Source organism: Limulus polyphemus, unplaced genomic scaffold, assembly GCF_000517525.1.
Source record: "Limulus polyphemus unplaced genomic scaffold, Limulus_polyphemus-2.1.2 Scaffold1390, whole genome shotgun sequence".
In the NCBI taxonomy this organism is placed as follows: Eukaryota; Metazoa; Arthropoda; class Merostomata; order Xiphosura; family Limulidae; genus Limulus; species Limulus polyphemus.
The window spans coordinates 143,920-167,718 of record NW_013667000.1 but is presented as its reverse complement, the minus strand read 5'-3'; the positions used below and the strand labels follow the sequence as shown (position 1 = coordinate 167,718).

Below are 23,799 nucleotides of genomic sequence, written 5' to 3'. Positions count from 1 at the left end.
ATTTGACTTATCACTGAGCCAGTAGGGGGCGTTATGGTTGTGTATGTATGTTTGTTGTTAAACGCAAAGCTACGCAAAGGGCTATATGTGTTCTGCCCATCGCGAGTATCGAAACCCGGCTTTTAGCGTTATACATTCAATGACTTACCGCTTGACTCACCAAGGGATCTTGCACGTGAATGTAATGTTTTTACATTTTTGAATAACCGATATTTGCCTAAGTTTCATCTTTAATATAGGAAACTAAATTTTCATCAGTTTTTTTTTTTACAACGCTCCATTGACGGAAAAATCAAGACCAAAAATCTCCAGGTTTCTTTACATAATTTTGATCATTCATCTGGATCAGTGAAATAGGAACAATTTTATATATATCTATATATTTTTTAGATCATTGGTATTACTACTTATAAATAAAAATAAATTACTTTTAACATTAGCGTTTCCAAACAATTTAATTTTTTTCGCTTTTTCCTTATTAATAAGCTTGTATTTGTTAGTGATGGACTGATGATGTTTTATTTGGAAAGTCTGAGCGTAATGAAGCCAGCCATGTATCTATATTTTAAAATGCTCTTGGTTAATGTGTTTGTTATCTTTTGATTTTTTTAGTAAAAAATTCGAAGGTATGTAGATAAAAGCTTGAGACGTTGAAATGAATGTCTAGCAAAAAAATGTCTAATCTTGAAAACGAATTATGATTACGTGATACATTTTTAATACTTCTAGCTAGAGTAATTTTTTTGATATTTCTGCCAAGTAGATATAGAATTAACTATAATATTATTTTAAAACCTCAATAGTGTATGCTGCTGTTTAAATCTATATGTACCAAACATTTTATAAAGCGAATATATATCTGTTCTCGCTTTCCAAGAATGATACAAAAATTATATCAGATAATCAGAATCATTCTTTTGAATATTAGAAATATTTGGTTTCATAATAGTAAGATTAACGTTTACTGACTATTACTCTGTTTGATTAATGACATCAGTGTTTCAAAGTATAAGTTTGTTTGTAGGTATTATTAGGCTTCGTTGAACAATTATCTTTCAAAATTACCTACGTTAAGGTAGCAGTAATAGTATTTGCATGGACTCAATTTAAATATATCAGTTATAATATTGTATGACATTTTAATTATTTTTACCAGTTTGCACATTTTTAGGCCTAATATTACCAGAAAGTCACCATTCTGTGTACACGAAAATAGAATATTCTTTTAATATTACTCTAATTGTAATGTGACGTGCTTAAGCTTCTTGCTACGAAGACACAGGCAGATAGTTTACTGACGTCTGCTCTGAGCAATTCCTCTCCCTCAGTCAGCTGCACATACACGCTTTGAGGGAGTAGGTGAGGAATTTATTGTTATCGCGACACCATGTATTGGTGCGGAGGATATGACAAACCAAGATCAACAAAAACAGAACTCAATTAGCTAAGGAGTGAAGAAACTGAAAGAACTTCACATCATAGAGCACAGTAACCTAAAAAATAAAGGCGAGAGAGAAACAAATAGGTTGCACCGTGTTTAGATCGATTGAGCCGGGTAAGTTCAACTGGGAATGGAACCACGGGAGAATCAGAGTTTGCGTTATTGAGAGCTAGGGGAGACCTACGTTCGTATCGGTACTGATCCTGTCCTTAAACTGTGTGAGTAACCAGCGTGCTGCAGTATGGTTACTCTGGCAACGGAATAGCTAGCGTTATTGTAAAATGCCTGTCCGAAGAGGCCACGTCGCTCCGCAGAACACTTTTGTGGACGCTATTATCAGAAAGTTTGACAATCTTAGTAAGTGTTTTCCTATTCTGTATTTCATCATCATCCTGAGCAAGCATTAAAATAACGAAAACATCTAAATAGAATTTATGTAAAATAGGCTTCTATAAGCTGGGAAGATTCTTTTTTCGAACATTAGTGAAACTCTGCTTTTAGCGGACTATAAGTACAGTATATAGACTTATATTTTTGGAATATATTGTTCTGGTCGTCATTGTTAAAGATAACTATTTTTGCTGGATTTCTCTTGATGTTTTTTCAGTTTTTGCTGAATGTTAGTGCACCCAAGGAATTTATCACCTTGCACGTTGTCTGTGTTTCAGAGATGCAACGTTTTTGAGTTAATAACTTATTCCTCTTTGTATTTATAAATTTTTATGAACCAGCTTATTGAACCAATTTAGTCGACTAGAGGTACGGACTTAGGACTTTTAAGTAAAATAATTCCTAAGCTATGCTATAATGATGCTAATTTTAGTGTGTCATCATGGCTTATTTTACAAAGTTATAACGAGTTATTGCTATTTGTTAAATATCATTCAGTATACTTGGCAAGGACATAATATGCAAAAAAACATAGGCTCCTCCATGCTCAAACCTATCAAAGTAAAGCACGAAAACAGCTGTACGATGCATGAATTAAACACTTAGGAAGGCAACTAGGAGCTGCCGAAACGTGTGAGGTCCTTCGTATAAAAATCGTGTTTTAACTCACATTTTTATAACGTTGTTTTTCTGTTTTAGTTTGAAAGACGTAATAATTTTGTCGTTGTTTCAATTTATTTTTAAATGTAGCCTTATTAAAAAGTAAGTCTGTGCACCAGACGTCTAGCATATTTTGATTTGCCCTTAGAATTTCAATAACTTTGTTTCTTCAGTTGTTTTGAAACAGTAAATATAGTAATAGTTTATTACTATGATCATTTTTGAGCTTAGAATATTTTCTTTAGTTGTCTCAGGATGAAATTCTTAATATTCATTAAGTTCAGTGTTCCTTCGTTTGACTGAAAATGAATTGAAAACGAACCGCAGTTTCTTTTAGAGATATTTAATTTATTACAAACATTATAGACTAACAGACTGCAAATGTACAAAATGTGATATTATTCCGAGTACGACGGTCGATTTAGGAGCAGTTGGAATGATGCGCATTTTTTGTTCTGTTTTTATATGCTATATCATGTCTATATTGCATTTCTAACTCTTAATTTCAAGAACAAAACAAAACACCAAAAGAATGAACTTATACTTTACTTATATGAGGATTCATTTCGTTTATGTTATTAAAACGAAAGTCTTTTCAAAATAAGCTCGGTGACTGATACATTACTTACAAACTCATTCTACTATTGTTTGAATGTTTTCTGGATTTATGATCGCCCAAAATGGGCGGGGCAGCTACTCTGAGCTTTTATTGTTGATCAAATAAAAATGGTTGGTTTTCTAGAAAAAGCAAGAACCCCCACCCCTCTGGTGAGAAGGTGTATTTGATGAATAACCCAGAAAATATTCTGTTTGCTTTTTAAAATGACAAACTTTATTTTATTAATTTGTCTTTAAATTTGTGGGACATTTTTTTTCTTCTCATCATGCATTCTTTCTTTCTATATTACTAATTTGTTTTTAAATTTGTGGGATAGTTTTTCATCTCACCCTGTTTTCTTTGTTTTTATCTTACTATTTTATATATTCATCATCATATATTACTGTTTTTTTTTAATTTGTAAAGATAGTTTTGAATATCGTCTTGTCTTCTTTTTGAACTTATTATTTATAAATCAATGTCCAGATATCTTAAAGTATTATTTTTCATTGACACTTCTCCCTCTCTTCCCTTGTTGTGCGAAGGATATGAATTCCAACTTCTTTTAGTTAGTATTTAAAACGACGTTAAATAAAAATGTTCCAGACTACAATCAAGATGTAAGAAAAAAAAGTATAATATATTTTATTTTAATTAACAGTGTACAATAATAATATCCCTATTAACACACCTGTTTTGTGTTAAATTTTAGAAGTAAAATGTTAAAATACGTAATATCTTATAAAATAATCTGGAACCAAGATGAAATATTGAATTAAAACTGATTTTTAATTAACCAATGGCCATGTTTTGGCTAACCGCTATAAGCCTGTTATTTTGAGTATTATCTTGTTTATCTAATTACCTGTGTTGGGTTGAAAACAGATTCATCAGTTTTTAAAGGATACAATTTTTGTTACATAGAAAGTTGGTTGGTTGTTTTGTTTGTATTCAAGCACAAAGCTACACAATTGGCTATCTGTGATCTGCCCACGACGGGTATCGAAACCAGGTTTCTAGCGTTGTAACTCCGCAGACATGCCTCTGTGCCACTGGGGGTGGGGGCTAGATAGAAAGGTCTCTAATGAAGTGTAACTTTAAATAATTTAATACTTTCTGAGTTTAATTTAAGTGGTTCCCGGATAGGTCAGATAATTCTTCGAATGACATTTGCCATTAACATTGATGTCATATATTAAATAATTGAACTTCTGCGTCATCTTGTATTCCATAGTAGAGTTATGAGGTTATTTCACTGTGACATTTATGTTGTTTTAGGTTTACACATAGTTTATCAAACTGTCACCAGGGGCCTATTACTTCCTAATCAGTTCCTGTTTTATCTGACATGTCTAACTTTAAGGAGTTTTTGTAACAAATGCTAAATTTTTTTGTGCAGTCAAAGAGAACTGCAGTAAAAAGAAAGTACTGTATAAATTTTTATTAAGAGCGTAAGAGTAAAATAGCATTAGAAAGAGCTTTATATTACTATATTATTTCAAGAGCCACATGCTGTAAACTTTGAATAGGATAATGAATTTGTATAAATTTCTCATATATGTGATGATAGGGTACTTTCTTTCAATGTTTTTTGCAAATTAATTTAGGTTGTACAAGTCGTCAAGATGAACAGAATATTGCTTAGCAAGGTAGTTACCTTTTTTATATTATTTCATGGGCAACATTTTTTTTTACAGAGGTACTTGTAGAGAAGTAAAGGTAATGCGTCATAAAGATAAGCCTGTTTCAGTTAAAAGGGGGCACCACTTGTGTCTATACCAACTTACTACGCATGTTTATAGGTATTTTTGGTCTGGCGTTCTCTCAAGAATCCGGCTGTGTGGTGAGCGGCTGAAATTTTGGAGGGTGATGTAGATAAAGGACATTTTATATTCTTTTACGAAGCTCATTGCATTGTTTAATTTATGAGCTAAACTGAGAAAATGCTGGGTAAAACATTTCGTAGAATAGGTCAAATTCACCAATGCAATAAATCTATTGGATTATAATGACCAAGTATAGAGACTTCAAAATGAAAATTGTGGCCTATAATGAAAATAATTGGAGTTAGTACTTTTTTTTTTATCTAAGATTTCAAATGCCCTCGTAGAATGTGTGCTCTAACATATAAGTATACACTACTAAAAGGTGAAGCAAAAACCACAAGTTATTTTACTGTTAAAAACGTTTCTACATATGGAATTCGTAATGAAGTAATAAGGGGAATGTGCAAAAAAATATCTGCTGTAAACCATACATTTTTAGGCCTAATATTTCCCATTGATTCGTCATCTTTCACAGATGAACACTACAGAATTAGCATTTGTTTGTTTCTTTGTTGTTAAGCACAAAGCTACACAAGGAGCGATTTTTGCTGTGCCCACTACAGGTATCGAAACCCGGTTTTGGGCGTTATAAATCCTCGGAATTACCGATGAGCCACTGGGTGGCTTTAGAATTACAATAAAAATTTATTTTTTAAAATAAAATTGGCATTTTGTCAATCACAGCAAACAAAGTTAAAAAAATAGATATATATAGGACGAATAGTCGTACAAAACTTAAAATTAAGCTTTTTAATGGTAAGAATACGGACACTTTTTTTAGTGCAACCAGTTCTCTGGCTTTTTACAATATGAGTTAGTTTATTAGTTACTGAAGTAATAAGGATTTAATTTATTTAAAATTAAAGGCTTTTCTATATGTAATTTTAGATATAAACAAGTTTAGTTTTTCGAAAGAACACCAGGGAATAGAAAATAAGTTTTTACGAGACATCTACAAAACTGAACAAAATGTAGTTTTCGCACACACGACCCCCCCCCCCCCCAAAGTTGGCATCTGTAATTCAAGTGAATTTGTTTCAACTAAATACTTAAGTCGATGAGGCAATATAATGTAATTCATAACCCAATTTTTAAAGTACTGCCATAACTTCTCTAGAAATTATGAAAGTATTATAAAATATCCATTTCATTCCAATTAGTGGCACTAATATATTCTTAAGTAGGCCTAATGATGCGATTAAGACGTTTATTATTACAAAGCTAGAAAGCGCCTCTTTAGAAAAGCACTGGAGGTCTGTGCTTAATTATATTAACCATTACCTTATCCCTTTGACAAATACATTGACTTTGGCATACTCCACCCTTTAGTAACTTATTTAACCAAATGTATAACCAAAAAGTGAAAAAAATTATATACGTGTTTTTACAAAATGTGAGTGGTCCGCTTTTTTTTCTCGGAAGTATCATAATTCTATTACTTCAAAAAGTAGAGCTTTTCTACACTAGAGGCGTTTGTGTAGTGGTAACACCGAGGCGAAAACCCATATGATAAAAAACATTCTGTAAGTGAGCAGCAATAACATCTACATTAAATGATTTTTGAACAATAATGTCTAAATATTTTATTTTATTTTTCTGCGAACAGTTTCAGAGTCTGTACCGTTTGAGCGTCCATGTTGAGGTAGGTAGAGCGCGGTCCAGTGGTAGGCGTGTGTCGAACTATCGAGCTGAGGTTTCATGGTTCACGTCCCGTTACCATAAAAATCACTTGTCGTATTTTGGGGCCTTTGTGTTATTAGAGTGATTGTAAAATCTTACCATTCAATCTGACAAGAGTTAGCGATGAGTGATGTTAACTAGTTGCCTTCTCTGTAGTCTATAATTTCAAAATGACGGATAGTTAGCGCGGATGGATCTCGTGTAGGCTTTGCGCGAAATCCAACAAACCATTCTGAGGTAAAATGATTGGATCATAGAACTATTTTCTATCTAAATACTTTGGTATATAAAGTTTATTTGGAAATATTAGGTTTATGTTCGTATCAGATTTCTCAGCCATCATAAAGCTGCGAAAACATCCAATTACTTTACAGTCCTGCGACAGAAACCGATTATTCACTGACTACCAACACACATTTGTAGAACATTACATTTATTTGCATATACAAAATAGGCTGATTATGTATTGTGTAAATTAATTGTTTGAGCTTTGTCAGTGTAGAGATATGGTCATATCATGGATATTCTACAATGGGCAAGAGCAAAAATCTCTCTGACTTTCAAAGGGGTATGACTGTGAGTGTCTTTCTAGCAAGATTATTTTTATTATGTACTGATTACTTAACCAGTTATTTAGATATATTATCCATTAGGGTCCATCAACAGAGGCAATAGAAAGTTGCTTACCTCTGGCGATTGATAGAGGGGAAAATATAATATAACAAAAGTCTGCCTGTATCTTAATTGAGCCATTCCTTCAACAAATGCTAGGATTCGACTTTCTGAAGAAGCGTTACTCAACCAATTGTGTCACTGTAATATGTGAAAGAATCGCAAACAAACCTTGAAAATAGATAATAGTTTATTTATTTGTTAAATAAGTATTTAATTAACTAGATGTTATTTTGCACTACAGCTACTTACTGAGTCGAGGCTGGATACTAATGTTTACAAATGGGGCCTGAAATAATAAAAAAGATCGAGAACCGTGCAAAAGACATTATAGAAATTATCGTAAAGCAGTTGGCACTCAGTACCAATACTGTTTATCTTAGATGCAAACAGGAAAGCACAGCTTTAATGGTGTTTAAAGCACAAACCGTAGACAATGAATGAATAAATGTGTGATGTGGTCTGATGAGTTATGTTCACCCTATTCTAAAGTGACAATACAGAAAAAGTATTGAAATAACGACATGAGACACCCGAACCGACTTGTGTTCTGTTTTGACAGTGTAAGCTGCTGGAGGTAGTGTAATGATGTGGGAATATTCTGTGGCACGAGTTCAGTCCTTTGATTCCTCTAGAAGGAAAAATGACATTCAAATGACATTGTTGCTAATCGCGTCTATTCCCAATGCTGCACTTGCTCCCTGATTTCTCTGACAAGAATGTTTCTAAGGTGATAATGTAACAGTGTAACGTGCTTGTGTTATCCAAAATTGGGCCGAAGACTTTGACAATGATTTCAGTAATTTTTTAAGCCAACATAATGATCGTATCTCCATCCGATTAACAATCTTTGGGATTAATTTTGAACATTTCATGGACTAACTGAATTCTTTGCTGTCATATGCGGACCAGTTACTTAACATACTACTCGATAAATGGCATCTTGTTATAAAGATGTGTGACTGTCACTGTGTCTTTCTATAAATGCGGGTGGAATTTCAATAACACTGTTGAAAAAACCTCGTGTTTAATGTGTTTAAATTGTAGAGTTTCATCACTGTAAATTATCGTGTCTAATGTGTTTAGATTGTAGAGTTTCATCACTGTAAATTCTCGTGTTTAATGTGTTTAGATTGTAGTGTTTCATCACTGCAAATTCTCGTGTTTAATGTGTTTAGATTGTAAAGTTTCATCACTGTAAATTCTCGTGTTTAATGTGTTTAGATTGTAGAGTTTCATCACTGTAAATTATTTGACTTGGAGATCACATTTACACTATTTTTTCTAGTGAAGTGCTTGTGATTAAGTTTAAAGTTTTGTATGCATTTCCACTTACACATACATTCACTATAGAGTTAAATTAACCCATGTATAAAAATAGTTGGTTGTATTTTTCGGTTTGTTATATGACAAATAAAATTGAAAAATTAAACACAGGTATAACAGAAATAGAGAAAAACATGGTTTAACTCGTTGCATAAATGGCGTATGTTACAATTTTTAAACCACTAGCTAATCATAGAGGTTCTCCACGAATCATGTATCTTTAGTGTTCTCAAGTTGTATCTGAAAGATGTCAACATCAACCACTAGCTAAACATGGAGGAACGCTCTTCATTGGTCATGCATGCATCCGCAACGCTTTCGCGTTGTTTCTGAACCTCAACCGCTAGCTAAGCATGAAGGACGTTCCTCGTGGTTCATGCGTGCAAAACTACTCAAGAGCTATCTGCTCTAACTGTCTCTAATTTTGAACTATGAGACAAGAGATAAGGCACCTAGTCTACAGCATTCACTGCCATCTCTTGGATTACTCTAATCGAGTAGTGGTATTTGAACGTCACTCTTATTACGCACCAACAACTCTAAGTGCGATTCTGTTGCAACAGGAGGGGAACAATGGATCCCCGGTTTCATTGTTTGGCACGCTAATTCTACATCAAGCCCGGTCCAGCAGAAATTTGCACACTAAGCAAATTAAGATTAAAAATACAATATTTTATATCAGGCGCATACAGATAGTGAAAAAGAATAAAAGTTTAGAATATTCAAGGAAATGTTTTAAATTCACTTTGTTTTTTTCTTGACAATGATTAAACATTTTCATTAAAATATTTAGAACTTTGGTAAGCCGAAACATTCACGATCGTTGCTCAATATCGTTCTAGCAAGGCATAGCAAATATAAAAGACAATTTTTAATACTATTACTAGTTTATTCCTGTTTCTTCCAGTTCAATGCTTTTCATTACTTTCTTCAACAACCTAACAATATAGGCCTATATATCGAAAACTTGACTATCTCAAATATACGCGTATTATTTTAGAAGGTGTAGGTTATCTGTAAAGTATTTCGGACTTCATTTAAAAAAAACTATAAATAGAAATTGTTTGACTGAAAATGTTTGTGTATGATCACTCAGCTGGAAATACGTCGTACAAGATTTCACACTTTTTTACTTTTACTCCGTTCTATAATGTCAAGGTTTGAATTTTATTGGTTTATTTTTTCTATATAAAAAGTGCTATTTACTGAGAAACATTGATTTTCCAGGAAACTGATAACTTTGAAGAGCATAACATTATCAAATTACTTTCGTCACGTAGAGACGGCTCTGAATGAAATCATTGAAGCCATAGAAGAAGGGAGAATTGTAAGAAGCTGTTAACGAAGTGGCACGAAAAAAAGTTTCAGTTTTTATTTTGTAACCATGAATACTATATAAAGCCATAATTTCGGTTTAAGAAAGAAGTAAAATAATATGTGGTGGAGCTACACTCTCATGAACATACCTTCGTCGAGAGGCTCTAAGAAAATTAAGGTACTCTATATTTTTCAGTTTGTGTGGCGAGCAAATTGATGTTCGATTACTTGTAACATGAAGAGATTATGAAAAATGAATGTTAACTTATTCCCGAAGTTTTATTAGGTCATTAAAAAGATTCGACAAGACAAATTAATATTCAAGTTTTTTTTTATATATTTCAAATGACGATGTTGCCCACATGGCTTTTCAATATAATGATTTTCATAAAAGATTGCAGCTTTAGCTCTCGGCCTTTTTTTTTCATAGAGCACGAACTTTGACTATTAGGCTTTTCATACAGTATTAACATTAGCTCTCGGCCTTTTCATAAAGTATGAAAATTAGTTCTCGGCATTATCTGTATGTTAAACATTAGCTCTCGGTCTTTTTTATACAGTATGAACTTTAGCTCTAGGCCTTTTCATAAAGTATGAAAATTAGTTCTCGGCATTATCTTTGAGTTAAACATTAGCTCTCGGTCTTTTTATACAGTATGAACATTAGCTCTCGGCCTTTTCATAAAGTATGAAAATATGTTCTCGGCATTATCTTTGAGTTAAACATTAGCTCTCGGTCTTTTTATACAGTATGAACATTAGCTCTCGGCCTTTTCATAGAGTACGAACTTTAGCTCTCGGCCTTTTCATAAGGTAAGAAAATTATTTCTCGGCATTATCTTTGAGTAAAACATTAGCTCTCGGCCTTTTTATACAGTATGAACATTAGCTCTCGGCCTTTTCATGGAGTAGAAATTTACTTCTTGGCATTATCATAGAGTATCAACATTAGCTCTCGGCCTTTTAATAGCGTAGAAAATTACTTCTTGGCATTATCATAGAGTATGAACATTAGCTATTGGCCTTTTCATAGTGTATGAAAATTAGCTATTGGCCTTTTCATAGAGTATGAAAATTAGCTATTTGCCTTTTCATAGTGTATGAAAATTAGCTATTGGCCTTTTCATAGAGTATGAACATTAGCTATTGGCCTTTTCATAGAGTAAAATCATTGGCTCTCGGAATTTTTATCGACTTTGAGCCAAGGAAACTTCCCTTTGGTCCAACATAAATTTTTATCTGGAACAAATTTTATGAATGATGACTACTTATTATCTGCTATCTATTAGTAAAAAAAAATGTTTCAATATGACTGACGTTCTAATGCTTAAACTTTGTTAAGATAAATACTTTAAAATCGGATGGTGAGACGCGATAAATCTTCGTAATACTATATTACTTCAAGGGTTATATGCTTTGAATAGGATAATAATTTTTTATAGATTTATTTTATATATATTTAATGATACAGTACTTTCTTTCAATGTTAACTGCAAGTTAATTTAGATAAATGAAGGTGAACAAGTCGTCAAGATAAACAGAAAAATATTTAGCAATGTAATTAATTATTTCACGGTCAACTTCGAACGTTTTAAGATATTTAGTGCTTCGACTGCGATTTACGTTTCCTTTGGGTTAATTTGCATAAAAGTAAGTAATCGGATTTTGTATTGACAAATTGGCTAGTCCCATTACTTAAAAGGTGATTGATTCACGTTTCTTAAGTCTAATATCAATGGGTGAAAAATAACACTTTGACTTCCCTTTCTTTCTGTTACTGACTCTTTTTCTGATCCCGTACTTACTGTTAGAGAGATGTGAAAGTCGTAACGCTACCGTATTGCAATACGTTTATTAGAATAATGGATCTTTACAAGTCTTATAAAGCCATTTTCACACTTTTAATCGCTAAAGTTACTTTTATAGTAATTCAATACGGTTTGAAATGTCTTCAGAAAACACCAAACTGTCTGGGAAAATACACTTTGAGAAAAGGGATGTTATATTTCACCACCAGATCCTCATTTTAACAAGGAGTTATCTCATCTTCATTATCAATAACACCTTGTATTCTGTAACTAGCACTTTCCATCAGCCATTGGTAGGCACTCAGCTGAATAAAATGCCATTCCTTTTGCAAGTATCGAGAGATTTTAGTGTCTGTCTTTCAGGCAGCATTCCAGAATGTTTCAGAATTGCTCAGTTGGATTGTTATCGGGGTTTTGGATTGATCAAGGCAGATTCCCAACATTATTCTCACCACTGCTGAACACGGCATATGGTATTGCATGATGCGTTATTATTCTGAATAAGGCATGTCCTTTTCAATATAGTTATATTAATACAGGCAGTAAAACATTAATTAGGAGTATCATGTAAGAAAATCCAGAATAATTTATCTAAAGCAATAGGTTGCGGAACTCATTGCTACCTTTGGTGAATTTAAAATTTTTTTGTAATCACTATTAATATTTGAGGCACCGTAAAATTCAATGCTCTGCATTCATTGTTGATAGGTGGCTTATGGTCTGCAGCCAATCTTTCTAATCCAATGGCATGAAGCTCCCTGTACATGGTGGGTGAGTTGGACTGTAGTCTTGAATTATGGATGATTCAGCTCTTCCTATTTTAATTTGAAGATCCATGATCTTCTTTCCTCACGAAGTTTTGAATCCATCTGTCTGTCTGTGACAGCTTCTATCTTCGAGATTCACGTGCAAATTTAATGCGAACGGGGCCCATTACTAGATGAGGCGTGAAGCAGTAATAGTTTTGGTAATATAATGTAGAGTACTATGTTTAGCGTAGACTGCATACATAATTTAACTGAATATCAGGGGTAGTCTAAGTAAACATCTTGCACTTTTTTTTTTGCTACAGGCCTCGTAAGTTAATGAGTTATCATAGAGAGTCTCTGAAACAGATCGATGGCTGGGTGGTAGGAGTAAAGTGTTTTGTTATTGCTTGTTAAATTATAATTGCATTTATTCTTGAGTACCAAGACTGTACTTTCCATGTAAAGTTACCTGTCTTAGTTTTGATTCATGAAATCAGTCTCGTTCGTTGTGAAGTCCATTGTTTCCCAGGCTTCAATGTAAGCCTTGTGAGTGCAAAGCGAGGGCAACAATAGGCATATCCTCATATATATATATATATATGTATGTGTATGTTACGTTTCGGCTTGTTTTCATTTATTTACATAATTGTGTGAATGTATAATTACAGTGTTTTTTTTATAATTATTACGTTTTGATTTGTATCCATGGATGAGTGAAAGCATAATTACAGTGATTTTTATAATTATCAGATCAAGTATGTTTTAAAGAAGAAAAAAAAATAAAACATGAAATCATAACCTTAGTTTTTCAATGCACCACTTCACATGAAAAGATATAAAATTATGTGCTATTATATTAATTTAGTGGCAGCAGTAAAGCAATAGATGTAGCAACAACTAAAATTGTAACACGTTCAGATATGAAAAAACGAAAGAATAATATTTTGTAATTTTGAGAAACGACACAGACGGTCGAAGTAAAAATTTACTGGTTCGTTGAATTTACTTGTTCGTTGAAGTTACTGCATTAGCCGTCTCTAATTTTGAAATGATAGAAGGAAAGGAAGTTAGCCAATACATCAACCCTGTGGCGTAATAATGCCACATCAGCTTCCGCAATTGCGGGGGGGGGGGGCGAAGTAAAACGAGACCCAAATCAGCCTGAATCTTAACTATAATTACAAGGAAGCAAATGTAGGGGGATCCAATTACTTTTTATGCAGGGGGGACTCATCTTGTGTAGTTATGCCCCTGCCCCCACTGACAACTTGTTGGCTACTCTAATCGAATAGTGGGATTTGACCGTCACTATTATGACGTATCCACGGCCCTAAAGTACGGAGCGCGATTTTTGTTTTGATAATGATGGGGCGCGAGCAACGGAACCTCGAATCTACAGTCTTCGTTTTGTTTTTGAATTTCGCGTAAAGCTACGCGAGGGCTATCTGCGCTAATCATCACCACCCACCGCCAACTCCTGGGCTACACTTTTACCAACGAATAGTGGGATTGACCGTCACATTATTATGCCTCCACGGCTGAAAGGGCGAGCATGTTTGGTGCGACAGGGATGCGACCCCTCAAATTGCGAGTTAAGCGCCCTAACCATCTGACCATGCCCGGCCGATTCTATAGTCAGGCAAGTTAACCACTGGGTAGAGCTCGGCCCATACAAATAAACAAAACTGCAATAACTCTACTATCGACTCTATGGAGAAGTAATAGCGTCTGTATTCGTTTGATAGAAGGGTCATTTGTTTCATACAGATATTCCTTATAATGTTCTTGATTAAGTAACTCTTTTAAATAAGGTTTTATCGGGCTTCATAAGCATTAGTTTTTGCAATTCCAAGCCACATGTTTGAAGGTCAGGTGTCTATCTGTGCGGTCTAGGTATAGGTCACGAAATATTTGTGAATGTAAGACTTCACTTAAAATATTTCTAAACATTTCAAGACACATAGCCAAAATCCCGGATCCCGTATTGTAACATGGAAAAGAACAAAAACAACAGCAACAAAAAACTTTTATAAAATAATTAATTTGCCCCAGTGGCTCAGCGGTAAGTACGACGAGTTATAACGCTGAAAACTGGATTTCAATACCCACTGTGGGCACAGTTACGATAGCACATTGTTTAGCCTTGTGCTTAACAACAAAATTCGATCTTTCTAAGGTCGTGTTGATTTTGATCGTTTTACATACTTTTCTTTAATTAAAACATATGGGTTTATGTAAAGTTCGAAAAAAATATAATACATAAAACCATCTGGCGGTCAAGACGAATTGGGGTAAAAATAAAACACTTATTTATATTACAGCAGATTAATTTGTAACCCTTTGGCTCAGCGGTAAGTCTGAGGGCTAATAACATTAATGCCACTTTTAACAGTTAAAGACGAAGATTAGTGAGTCGACACCCACATACACATATACTCTTCTCACACACACACACACACAAACAATATATTTTTAACCCTTTCAATGGGAAAATGATAACTCTAATGCAGCTGTCCTTACATCCCAACATAACCAACAAACAACACGGAAGATCGAAAAGCTAGAACTAACATGAGTGACACATATGTTTGTGCTAATGTCTGCGTGGACCCGAGTCCAAAATGCAGTAAAAAGTCGAATGTCTTTAGTTTTTTAGTTGATTTTTTTTTTATTGCTAAAATTTTATGGATGTCAAAATTTGCGACTGTTCATGACAAAAAACAAACAAGCAAAACTTTTTAGCTTAATGTTTCCAAGACGTTACGTGGGCTTTATTTATCGTGAATATAAAGGTAGTAAGATGTAAAGTAACGAGTACAATAGGACTTAAGAACACAATAACTGTGAAAATCACAAGGTTTTCACACGTCTTTGAAGTCAGTGTTGTTTTATTGTTATCGCAACGGCAGAGGGTAGAAGACAAAACGTTCCATAATAATATGAGGTATATAAAGAAAGCTATAATAATAATAATGAACGATGTTTCACGTAAGCATATGGGCATTGTACCCGTGAACAACACTCTACTCTCGAACCAGCATTGGAAAGCCTCTTCAGTCCACATTGTATTGATTTTCAGTGAAGGTTCTTGTACATCTAAAGTGACAAAAGACACATTGTTACCTGTTAAACGGAAAGTAAGATCGTGAAAAGAAATTGAACTTCTGACAATTGAAGGAGAGAGTGACAGATAACGCTGAGTGGCTGGTTGTATATAAAGGTTTAAGTAGATCGATTTAGAGAGACAGAGGTATTTGTAGAAAACAAGGAGAGAGTATTATCATAATTACGTGAATACGTAAATAACATAAAAGAATAAAGCAACAAATGGGTATTATTGAATTTAAGTTAATCGCAACTCTTTTCTTCACCTTTGGTTGCATTTTTGCATTTCAACTTAAACACTAAATCGACTAAACCATTTCGTACTTCCCAGTGATGGTGGCGAGTCACGTGATCACGTGGTTTTATGTTTTGTGAGACGTAAGTCACTTGGTTGCTGCCAATGTTAAAGATTGGGATGAATAGGTTCGTATGGATGAGAACAACAACAGCACAACCGAGATAAAAATAAGCTCGTCACATGAACTCTCGTCTTTGTGCAACATATTTCCTTTGCTCTTAAAATATGTTTAACACATGGCTGATACTTTTAGTTATACGGTACGGGTTGTTTACAAAGAACCCTATTTATTCGCTTTTTTAAAGGCCCAACAACGGATATAATTCATCATTGATTAGTAAGAAAGTAATCGTTTATTAGCGAGCATTCTAAGATTATATATATATAACCAATTTAGGTTAATATATGACGAAATAAAACTGACTCAAAATCCCATAGATATGAGTATATATTACTATATGGTGAAGTAAAACAGACCCAAACCTCATAGATATACCAAGATTGTCTTCACTATATCCCTATTATCTCATGTTTAAATATTATCAAAATACTGCATTTCCTTTTCTCTTAACTTTAATAATCTCTTTTAGGAGCCCCCCCCCCCTAGTGGCACAGCGGTATGTTTGCGCACTTGCAACGCTAGAAACCGAGTTTCAATACCCGTGGTGGGCAGAGCACAGATAGCCCATTGTGTAGCTTTGTGTTTAACTTCAAACAAACAACCCTTATTTTTCTGTTTACAAAGAACCCTATTTATTCGCTTTTTAAAGGCCCAACAACGGATATAATTCATCATTGATTAGTAAGAAAGTAATCGTTTATTAGCGAGCATTCTAAGATTATATATATATAACCAATTTAGGTTAATATATGACGGAATAAAACTGACTCAAAAGCCCATAGGTATGAGTATATATTACTATATGGTGAAGTAAAACAGACCCAAGCCTCATAGATATACCAAGATTGTCTTCACTATATCCCTATTATCTCATGTTTAAATATTATCAAAAGACTGCATTTCCTTTTCTCTTAACTTTAATAATCTCTTTTAGGACCCCCCCCCCCAGTGGCACAGCGGTATGTCTGCGGACTTCGGCTAGAAATCGGGTTTCGATACCAGTGGTGGGCAGAGCACAGATCGTGTAGTTTTGTGCTTAATATCAAACAAACAAACTCTTTTAGGATTTGTAGTAATTTTACTTTTCCCGTCTACACTTACAACTGTGTAAACTATATACTGGATACTACTCCTAGTACCTTGACAAACACTCTACAAACCTTATCCGTATAGTTTAAGTATAAATTTGTTTTTAGTTGTCAGCCGTTACAAACATTAAAATAACATCAGAAACCGAAACTGGTTTTTAAGATTAGTGTGTGGAAAACAAATAAAATACTCTATGGTGGCGTATTTTCCTAATCAAAATTGTACACACACACACATATACATATTTATTCAGCTTGTAGTGAGTGTGCTTTGATAAAATAAGCTGATATAAATAAATCAACGGTATATAAAACGTAAGAGATCAAAAATATATTATACATTGGCTCAACACGCAGACACTCATATATCTTGCAACAAAAGATTTGTTTTAGACAAAAATATGTTCTATCTAGCCTAAATATTTTGTAGTTCGAAGAGAGAGAACATTGTGTTTTAACTAAAGTCATGATTATATTTATTATAAACCCTTCACTTAATCATTGCAACAAAATATTTGTTTTAGACAAAAATATGTTCTATCTAGCCTAAATATTTTGTAGTTGGAAGAGAGAGAACATTATGTTTTAACTAAAGTCATGATTATATTTACTATAAACCCTTCACTTAATCATTGCAATAAAATATTTGTTTTAGACAAAAATATGTTCTATAATGTTCTCTCTCTTCCAACTACAAAATATTTAGGCTAGGTGTTTTAACTAAAGTCATGATTATATTTACTATAAACCCTTCACTTAATCATTGCAACAAAATATTTTCTCGTAAATGACTTTCACTAATGAAATTATAAATATTATATAAATTGAAAAATAAATTTCATGTCGATTTGGAGAAGCCACTAAACGCTGTATTTCTATTAATTATCTTCATTAACTGTTCTAAAACTTATCAATTTTTTAGCTCACAGTAAAATAATAAAATAGAACGAACTTCACTAGATTAGTTATTTACGATTAAAAGCCAGCCTCTGTTAAATTGGTTTATATCAACTCGGCTCTGGATTTCACGCAAGAAAATCTTTCATTTTTTACGGTTTGAATTTTCATCAGAATTAAACCTGTATCGTTTTAACGACTTATCAACTACTCAGCTTAAATACTTAACAGACATAAGAGATTTCGACGAGTCGTATTTTACAGTACCAGTAATATTAAAATACGAGACGATTTCAGTTTAACTCGTTAAAAGTAAATAAAGCGAAAAAGTTTATATTTTCTAGGTATGTTGAGAAGCCAACGCATAAAATTAAAATCTAATGAATTTGTCTTTAGAGCAAAAATTTAATAAAAATGAGAAGTTTGCTGACAGTGGTTTGAATTTCGCACAAAGCTGCACGAGGAGTTTATCTGCGCTAGCCGTCCTTAATTTAGCAGTGAGGAATCGAACTCCCGATTTTTGCCTTATAAATCTGTAAACTTACCGCTTACCTACTGGGGGACAAACTCCTAACTAACAATTTATATATATTAGGTGAATTATTGATAGTAAAACTTTGTAACAGTGTTATAACATACGGAGGAAGCATAAATTATTAATAATTCCGTAGAGCACCATTCGGAGGTGTTGATATAATGAATATCAAGGTTTGTCGAACTGTTATTTTTCTACTCAAAGAGAGGTAGAATATTTCACCACATTTCTCCAAGAGACTTTATGATTTAGTTTCAATAAACATCTTCCAGAGGTTATAACTGAACATATTTTTTGTTATAGTTTTACTTAAACTCCTTACAATTTGCGGATGTAGAGTAAAACTTTACTTTCATACGTCTGAAGCTAATTCTGGAGAAGCTGACTTTATCTAGGCTTATACGAGAGTTTGAAACTCTTCGAAAGTTTTCAACGAAAATGTTACAGTACACATCATTATAAGACAAAAAAAAAGGCAAACACTTCGAAGGTTAGCAAGTATTCTAAATATCATTTATCTAGGCTTATACGAGAGTTTGAAACTCTTCGAAAGTTTTCAACGAAAATGTTACAGTACACATCATTATAAGACAAAAAAAAAAGGCAAACACTTCGAAGGTTAGCAAGTATTCTAAAGATCAAGCTGGTATGAAAATATGATGAAAGAGTTTGTAATGTTGGTATCTTTCATTGGGCGAATAACTTTGTCTTGCTATTATGATGTAAAATCACATGAGACAATTAGTATCAAAAATCACCTAGCTATTATCAAGTAAAATCCTATGTGGTAACTAGTACGAAAATCATCTTGCTAATATCAAGTAAAATCATATGAGACAACTAGCATCAAAATCATTTTACTATTATTAAGTAAATTCTATGTGGTAACTAGCATCAAAATCATTTTACTATTATCAAGTAAAATTCTATGTGGTAACTAGCATCAAAATCGTCTTGCTATTATCAAGTAAAATCCTATGTGATAACTAGTACGAAAATCATTTTGCTAATATCAAGTAAAATCATATGAGACAACTAGTATCAAAATCGTCTTGCTATTATCAAGTAAATCTTATGTGGTAACTAGTACGAAAATCATCTTGCTGATATCAAGTAAAATCATATGTGACAACTATTATCAAAATCGTCTTGGTGTTATCAAGTTAAATCTCATGTGATACCGGTATCAAAATCATCTTGCTATTATCAAGTAAAATCCTATGCCATAATCAGTATTAAAATCGCCTTGATATTATCAAGTTAAAAACCTATGCTGTAACCAGTATTAAAATCGAGTTGTTATTATTAACTAAAATCTTATGCCATAACCAGTGTCAAAATCGCCTTGCTAATATGAAGTAAAATCTTATGCCATAACCAGTGTCAAAATCGCCTTGCTAATATGAAGTAAAATCTTATGCCATAACCAGTATCAAAATCGCATTGCTAATATGAAGTAAAATCCTATACGAAATTCATAAGCTACTCGTTTAGTGATGTTAAATATAAACAGAAACAAAAGTCAGATGAATAAAATCTGAGAGAAAATAAAAGTCTGTAAATACTTCATTGCATTAGTGTAGTTCCTGGTTATTTTTCTGAGAATCGCGTTGTGAACTCTGACGTACTGTCTCTAGTAAATGTCTAAAAAAATTGTTATTCTAACCGTAGGTATTTTTTTCGTCCATAACTAACAGCTGGTTTTACCACCAACTTCCATGTTGCCTCGAAATTTCCACGTTTGCAATAACATTACAATGTTAGCTTACAAAAAAAGGAATCGAGGTGGACGATAGGAAATACTGCACTTTTTATTCGATAACTAGGAAGATGCAGAAACTTATTTGAATGGCTGTTCCAATAGCTTATATATCAACAGTCACGACCTACATGTTACACGAGCGTATCGAACCGAAAGAGAAGAATATATTTTTATCAGACTGGTACATGGAGTTGAAGGTCAACCGATCGATAGCGTTAATTCCTGGTCTGCTGAAGAGACATATATATAATACTAGTACGGTATTCCAGTGATATGCGCAGATTCTTAATGGTAGACTATATAGTGAAAACAAAAGAGCAGGAGACACTCGAGATGGCTCAATTATGTAATATATTTAACACTTTCGGAAAATTGAGTTTTTTTTTAATTTTTGGGTAGTTACTATAATTAAATAACTTAAATAAAACATACAAGTTGTTAGTCTTTAGAATTATCGAGTGAAACACGAACTACAAGGCTCATGATTATATTTTTATAAAGTTGTTAGAATTCTTATTGCTTCTCTGAGCTTTTTTTTTTACTGATATCTAATGTAAACGAAGAAAAGGTCAAATGAGGAAAAGTATATATTTTTTTTGCTATTTCTTTCGTACCATCTATTTACTTTTTTATATCAAATTTGAGGTTTTATGATGTTCGAAAACAGTTCTAGACACGCAGAATCATAGTGACGTCTTACCACAAATCACAGACATGATAGATTTAATATGTGATTGGAACTGAGATCACACGTTAAAATTGTTCGGGTATATAATTTTGTCTCCAGACTTACCCAAAGTAGAAATATCAGTCTCAATAAGAACCTCTCGCTTATTGATCGAAAGGTTCAGCATTTTTGCACGACATTTCAGCGTGACAGAGAAGACAGATTTACAGGCGGCCACTTTGCTCGTCTGCTTTAGCATGCGTGAGATAACCTTTTTTTTTTTAAATTCTGTTTAATCTTGTGGAAGAGAAAATCTAGTTTAGAAGTTGTCTTTTTTCCGAGAAGATTATGAACTGGAGTGTATTAGAATTGAATTACAAATGGGCATTGTTTGGGACTAAAACTTCTTTCTTTAGTTTCAATACATTACATTGCAAAGGTTTTTGTATTGCGATTATTGAAGTTTTGTTTATGTATTTCTTTAATTTTTATGATTGAGAGTTTCTCTTTTTGAACAACTCTTTATTAATGTCTCGATAAATTGAAATCAACAAAGAGGTTAGGATACATTGATAACTGACATAAGAGTAAGCTATTTTATAAGAATATAACTTCAAAGCTTATGTCTTAATGTAAAAATGCTCAGTAATTTAAAACTCTAAAATCAATCAACCAAGCAATTTTTTATGTAAGTACAGGATGTTTCGTTTAGCAACGAATCCCCACAATCTTTATACGTTTATATTTATATGCTTATTTGCGAGAAAATATTATGCGAAAAAAAAAGAACATCCTTGCTACATGTATGTCATACTTACTTAATCATTCAAGCTCTCGACGAACCATGAAACTTACCAAGTTTTATATCTGTACATCAATGTATAGCAACAATATTAACCAAACTGTTCTAATGCGGATAACAAAATAAACAAACAATAAGTGATATTAGTGCAGGATGTTCTAGGGACGAATGGAAAAGTACGTTTTCGCTATTGTTCGAACATACGTTATTTGAACATTTTCCATATTATATACAGGACGTTTTGATACCGTATTCTACAGAATTATTAGGATTTTTCAAATAAGTCTATAAATTTCTCTTTTGTTCGTTGAACGGTTTGCGTTTCTAAATTTTGATTATTCTTCAGATATAATAATGTCAGATTAGACTTTTATTGGATATTTCTTTTCAAGTGATTATTTAAAATTGGGCACTTGATTTACGTTGGCATAAATATTTTTTTACAGCCTTCAGCCAAGATCTTGTTCCTTTTTGTTAGCCATAAATCTCTCTGTGCACTTCTAGAATGTTTGATGAAAAGACGTTATGTTGCGCAAAAACACGTGTTTTTCGTGCGTAAAAATGAGGTCAAAAGGAGGCTTTGTAATACAAATGTCATCTTATTTTACTTAGTTATCTCGGTTTTTGTTGTTGCTTCGTCGAATACGCAAACATGAGATACATCCACCTGTCTATAGAAGTACGGAAAGCCTTGAAATGATATATGAAATTCGCTGCGCAGGAAACCCGGCATGAGGATTGCACAAGTATGTTACGCATGCTATTCTATGGACTTCACTTTGTTGATTTTACAGACCAAATAATATGTTGCATAACCAGACGCTAGGTGTGGAAAATTATGTTTCGCTATATCAAGTAATCATTTCCCTATTGCAGCGTAGCATAATGTTTGTTCTGAAGAAATGCTCTTATCTGTAAGAGATGATTTAAGATTAATTCCGATAGGCGTTTGATGCAATTGTCTCTATAATTGGTTAAAAAATTGGCCAATTGATGACGAGTGGAAAGATTTAATCTAGCCTTATTAAAATTAACTTATCTTTAAGGTCTCAAAGGTGTTTTAAAGGTTAATATATAGGGTTGGGCGGGCCGTCTAAAGATATATATATATATTGTTACTCTAAAACAGTGTACTGTTGAAAAATATACAAAAAACATATCCGGGAGGCCTAGGTGACCTTCATGACGTCACTCAACTCCCTTAATATATCACTCATTTAGTTACACCACCATTCCAAGTTTACCCCTGAAGAAGAAAGGTCCACCTTTCGAAAGCGCTCGGGTTATAGAGTTTTTCTCGTTTCATATTAAAACTTCCTGGCCTTATGTGTTTTTCGGACATCATGAATATATTGTTATCCTGAAATTAAACACAGATTATCGTGTTTGAACAATAAGCTGACCTGTTGAATAACAAAAACAATAAAGAACTCCCTCTTGGCCCTGGAATCTTTTTAACATCCCTACCACAATCTTTTACTAGTGACATAGCATACTCATGTTCAAACTGCTTACTTCCTTGTTTCCAATCGTTTCAAAACTCTCAATATTCTATAGAATTCATGACCAAGATTATTTACTGAGACCACGTTGCATATTAGTCCTCTTTCGTGTGCTGCCAAGTCACAAGTGTCATAGTTGGTGCTCGTTCATATGCTGCTAACTCACAGTCAATTTGTTACACAAATTACACAGGCCTGCGATGGTTTTATTGTCTTGAAATTTTTATGTGTTCTACAGTATTTCCCGTATGCTGAATCCGAAAATGATACCAATTTTTCTCCGTCACCTACAGATTTTTCACAAAACATCATAACGCAATACATAAAAGAAAGACCACAACACATAGTTTGAGACTAAAAGACGTAGATTTCACAAAAATAAAACAAATCAGTATGAATGAGAATGCATATTTATTTGACATCCATGTTCTTATCTTTTCTTCAGTTTGTTTGTATTTTTGTTAACAAACATAATAATAAAAATTGTTCATTGTGATAAACGAAACAATAAGAGTAAGAGTTTTTTCTTCCCGATTTGTAAAAAATCCTTACGCG

At 33.2% G+C, this 23,799-nt stretch overlaps 1 protein-coding gene across 1 annotated transcript in view; it reads left to right on the top strand.

The window, feature by feature from the left end:
• Positions 1–1,351: 1,351 nt before the first annotated feature.
• The window catches only part of LOC111086749 (potassium voltage-gated channel subfamily H member 2-like), a gene marked incomplete at its 3' end in the record, with an annotated part of 160,717 nt that continues 138,269 nt past the window's right edge, over positions 1,352–23,799 (top strand). Inside the window, exon 1 of the mRNA XM_022390853.1 lies at positions 1,352–1,798. Coding sequence (XP_022246561.1) covers positions 1,723–1,798 — 76 coding nt within the window. The remainder of the gene's footprint in view (positions 1,799–23,799) is intronic.